Source organism: Antrostomus carolinensis, unplaced genomic scaffold, assembly GCF_000700745.2.
Source record: "Antrostomus carolinensis isolate BGI_N321 unplaced genomic scaffold, ASM70074v2 scaffold50830, whole genome shotgun sequence".
NCBI lineage: Eukaryota > Metazoa > Chordata > Aves > Caprimulgiformes > Caprimulgidae > Antrostomus > Antrostomus carolinensis.
Genome location: NW_010287347.1, coordinates 1 through 5,180, shown reverse-complemented (window position 1 = coordinate 5,180; position 5,180 = coordinate 1). Strand labels below are relative to the sequence as shown.

At 37.1% G+C, this 5,180-nt stretch overlaps 1 protein-coding gene across 1 annotated transcript in view; it reads left to right on the top strand.

Annotated features, from left to right (window-relative positions):
* Positions 1 to 5,053, top strand: part of LOC104520743 (structural maintenance of chromosomes protein 4) — a gene marked incomplete at both ends in the record, with an annotated part of 12,438 nt that extends 7,385 nt beyond the window's left edge. The window contains 6 exon segments of the mRNA XM_010162530.1: positions 1 to 61; positions 643 to 868; positions 967 to 1,046; positions 2,989 to 3,141; positions 3,288 to 3,414; positions 4,864 to 5,053. The exon segment at positions 1 to 61 is cut by the window's left edge and continues 25 nt beyond it. Of these exon segments, the coding sequence (XP_010160832.1) occupies positions 1 to 61; positions 643 to 868; positions 967 to 1,046; positions 2,989 to 3,141; positions 3,288 to 3,414; positions 4,864 to 5,053 (837 nt within the window).
* Positions 5,054 to 5,180: the final 127 nt, after the last annotated feature.

Below are 5,180 nucleotides of genomic sequence, written 5' to 3'. Positions count from 1 at the left end.
ATGCGTGGCCTTCTTAAAGGCAAGAGGAATTGGAGTTGCCACCTTTATAGCCCTGGACAAAGTAAGTCTGATGTGCAGAGTATTTAATATTGCTTATGTGTAATGTATTTATATACATGTGTATAAATATGTATTTTATATGTTAATATATTACTATGTAGATGTATTAATACAGGTAAAGCTAAAATAGAAAACGTTTTAATAGGCTGTTGCTACCTTAGAATATTCTCCTAGCAAATGATAACATTTACTTACAGACAACTACAAGGCTTTTTAGATACTTGTGTGTGTAACAACAAATGTTTGGCGTGTCTTTTATATTCTTAGACTTAGATTTATTATTATTATTAGACTTAGACTTAGACTTAGATTTATTTTTATTTTTTTTTAAAAATTAATGAACTTAATAATTCGAGCAATCTAGTATGTGTAAACTATGAAAACTGTGACAGAGAACAATGATTTATCAGTGAGTTTTTAATGCTACTGGAAGTAAGTAGAGATCCCCAAGGAAGAAAGCTGTAGTGTTAGTTGCAGTACGATTGCATTTGCTTTAAAGCCTTAAGACACACCTTAGAATAATGAAATTATTAATTATCCTAAGGAATCTCTCACTCATTTATTTACTTTTTTTTAATGTAGATGGCTGTATGGGAAAAAAAAATCCAGAAAATCCCAACTCCTGAAAATACTCCTCGTTTGTTTGACCTGGTGAAAGTAGAAGACGAGAAAGTTCGCCTGGCTTTTTACTTCGCCTTACGTGATACTTTAGTAGCGAACAACTTGGACGAAGCTACCAGAGTAGCTTTCCAAAAAGATAAAAGATGGAGGGTGGTAACACTGCAGGGACAAATCATCGAGCAGTCAGGTATTTCAGTGCAAACTTACAGTTATCTTTTGAGCACTTTCTAGGGTGTATCTAAGCACAATGAGCTCGCTGACTGCTTTGTGTCTCTTTTACTTCAGGAACAATGACTGGCGGTGGGGGTAAAATAATGAAGGGCAGAATGGGTTCCTCAGTCCCAATGGATGTTTCAGAAGAAGAGGTGGGTACATAATCTTAATTAAAAGTGGAATTTTGTCAACGTTCCTTATCTTTTGGCAGTTCATGTGCTATGTCTTTTTATTCAGGGTGAGTAGTTAACAATCTGTGAGGCAAAATTAATTAACAATTATTTATAAAGCTACAGCTCACAAGGTTAGCATGGGTTATATTGCTCTTAAGTGCATTTGCTCACAGCCCAGCTATCATATGCCTATTATTAATTGATTTTTTAGTCTCACAGTGCTACTTTTGATAGCTTGGAAACTGATAGAAGGTAGGGATGGGAACCTGGAAGATATTGATTGTAAGGAACCATTGAGCTGCAGAGCAGTACACAGAGACCTCAGCAACAAGAAAAGACAGGTTTGGTCCTTCAGTTTATGTCCCTGTAAGATTTGTCAGGGAGTGGCAAAGCTTTCCTTCCCATTTTTATTTCAAGAATGTTTTGTAATAATCAAGTTACAGCTTGCTTTTTCTTCTGAATTCTTTTAGGTTTTAGTCTGTGGTTTTATTTAACATGGATGTAACCTTTGTCCTTTTTGCTTAATATCCTGCTGCTCAACTTACCTGAGATCAAACATCAAAGTGTTAATACCTCTTCAAAAAGACAAGCTCCCTGGTGTAACTGTCAAGTAAACCTTGGCTCCTGACACCAGTCCTCTCCCTCCAGGAGAACAAACTTTTTCTCTTTAGGAATGAGAGCAATAAGCCAACGCAAGGGTTGGATATTTGCTTGCCACTAAGGACACAGGAACCTGTAGTTAGTATTTTTTAGGTGAAAATACTTTCAAATTGGAGAACTTAAAAAAAAACATGTTTCACTTTAGGTTCTCTTTACCTGATTTCTCTGCTGTAGGAGATAACCATGTCACCACCACCTTTGTTGTCCTTGCTGATGTTTCTGCACTTTTAAGCTTTTATCACTGAGAGGTTAAAATATAAATCTATTCTTCTCTCATCTGTCTTCTGTATTTTCACCTTTACCCAGCTTGGGAAATAGGATTGCATTGATTGCATTGGCCAAGAAATGATAAAATTCTGCAAATTTTGGAGAGTTTGACACTAATCTTTTTTTTTCATTATTATTTTTTCTTTGCCAATTCTGTTCAGATAATGCTGTACTTCTAGAGAACTAACGAACTAACATCATAGACAAATGTCATTGCCCTAGCTGCTCCTATTTAGATCTTACTAATTAAAGGCCTTTGCTATTTCCTGACTTCACACTTTTTAGATTTAGTCTTTGTTTGTTCTCTCCAAGAGACAGGCTTATGTACTGGTTTCTGTTTGGCCCATGAGAGACACTATGGCACTTGAAAAAGATCAGTAGCTGTTACTTAATTTCTCCATTTTCAAGAGTTTGGGCTCTGTACCTGTCTAGGATGGTGGAGAACTCCAGGTAGAACAAGTATGTGCATATCCACTCCTGTTAGACAGTTCTTTATATGTAAAAACAGAAAATGAGCTGAGATCTGAAGTGTATCCCTATTCCTTCTGCTCTTGAAGGTCACCTGACCAGTTACTACATGCAAAAACTTGTCTTCCTAATACCAGATTACCACAAAAACCAGCGAGCATCAAATCTTCACTACAGTAAAAATTCCTTCTGGCTTCTGCTTGTGGGATTTTTGGTTTCTGCCCTCACTACTCTGATTTAAGCCTTTCAAGTTTCATCTAGTTTAATTTCCTTAAGACAATTCTCCATTATGAGAGGGATTCTTCAGCTTGCTTTTTCTTGTGCTTGCTCCTCTTGTTTTTCACTATTATAATTTATCTTCTCAGCAATCAGCCTCCATATTCTGTCCTGCTATGGCAATTCAAATTTTTACTCCACTTTCTTCTTGTGTTTTAAGACACCATAGACTGTCAAGCCCATGAATGGGATCTTGCTTTGTTTTGTAGTGGCAGCACTAGACAAATGGTCATATCTCCTTTTTGTGTAGGTCAATAAAATGGAATCTCAGCTGCAGAAGGATTCTAAAAGAGCAGTAGAGTGTGAAGAAAAGAAATCACAACTTGAAGAAGCCATAAGAAAACAGCAACAAGATATTTGGGAAATGAGAAATACTTCAGAAAAGTATAGCACAAGTATCCAGGTGAACACGTTTATTACTGAGGCAATATCTGGCTTCTCCATGAATGTGGAGGGTGGTAACTTCTGAGCTTCAGTTTAACTTAGTCCTTGTCAGCATCGAGGAACTTTTTAAAGTACAGGATTCTAATGCCCTTGTGTTTTCTGTAGAGTTTAACTGAACAAGAACTTCATCTCAAAACCCAAGTTAAGGAACTCGAAGCAAATGTAATTGCTGCTGCTCCAGACAAAAACAAACAGAAGGAACTGGAAAAAATCCTTAATAGTTATAAAAAAGGTACATGTTGTGGAGAGGGGATTCTAGATAAAAATTGTAGTCATGTTCATTTACTAATACAGGAAGGAATGGTGATGGCTGTGTTCTGTCAGATTACCAGTGTGTTACTGGATCTTGGTTTGGAACCTCTTTTCTTCTGAGGGGGAGATAAAGGTACTTCTAGAGATTAGAGGGTGGAAACTTTTTTCCTTTCCTTTTTTCCTTTTCTTCTTTCTGCAATTGTTCAAGTTCATGTTTCAGTCAAGCTAAAATAAAGATTAATTTTAGTGGTGGTTTTTTTTTGTTGTTGTTTGGGTAGAGTTTTATGGCTGTATTACACAGAGATTCATAGGGAAACAGTTTAATTGAGGGTAAGAATTGTTAATGTGCAGGGTAACGATACTAAAATCAAGTAAAGGCTTTTGCTGTGCTCTAACTGGACTATTACATGACTATAAAAAGAATACCCTGTATTCTCTTGTGGGCACACTGTACCCCAGTTTTTTATCTGAAAGATGTTTACTCTGAGAACTTGAGTAACTGTTTCTCAGAAGAAGCTGGAAGCTCAGTAAAGCAAACCTGGAGTGCTGTATTTCTTGCTCAGGGAATAATATGAGCACAGCAAAACATCATTTCCTTCCTCCACAGTTCTGCTTTCACTTGTGCCTCTTTTGAACAGTGTAGCATCAAGAGAGTATGAATGCTTTACTTTCTCAGTCAGTCTAAAGCTTGATGTTGTAAATATCTTCTCTTAACACTTCTACCAAATAATGGAGAGACACAAACTTGTGTTCTGCTCTGGAGAGCTGACTGCCTTCCACTTTTCAAGTCTCTGCTTTACCCCTTCTGACTTCAAAAGGAAATTATAAATCTGTAGCAAACTTAGTGTGGGGTTTTCTGTTTGTTTGTTTTGCCCTTAGAAAACTAAGGTGTTAGGTTGTTTAATTTTTGAAAACTGTTCAGTTTATTAAGATGGTTTTGTTGAGTTTTCAGGATAAGCTAAACAAAAAAGCTAAGCTACCTTGGATGTAAAGTTAGACTATCTTATTATTCAGCATCTGTAGTAACTTTAACACCAGCTACAGAGCAGCAGTGAGTGGCCAGTTCTTACAATTGAACCCCTTTGTGCATTTTCCTGCTAAATAAATGCAAAGACTGAGTCTGGAATAGCTTCTCATGTACTATTTTATGTATTTAAGTACTCTAGATCCATCAAGTAATCCAATTAAAATTTTTAGTGGTTTACACTGAAAAAACTTTGGTAGTATAACAGTGACAGAAAGCTGTGGGTGGTGCTTTTCTTTTTGCCACAGTAAAAAAAAAACCCCACAACATTTTTCACAGTAAAAATAAATATGTACATTTCTCAGTCTATTAATGCAGCAGAGCTTTTTATCACGTAGCTCTTGATGCATTGCAGCAGTCCAGGGACAGCGTGATGACCCTTAACTTGATTTTGTTTCTTGACAGATTATGATGGCGTTGCTGAGAAAGCTGGGAAAATAGAAACCGAAGTGAAACGGTTACATAACCTCATAGTCGAGATCAACAACCAGAAACTTAAAGCTCAGCAAGACAAACTGGATCAGATCAACAAAGAAATAGATCAGTGTGCTTCAGCTATTACGAAAGCTCAAGTGGCAGTCAAGACTGCGGACAGGTATGGTAGAGATCGACCTCCTCAGTGGGAAAGCTGTGGGCTGTGACAGCACAGTGCTGCCATGCCAGGACAGTCACACCTTCCCATGAGGGACTGCACAGAATCACAGACTGTCAGGGATTGGAAG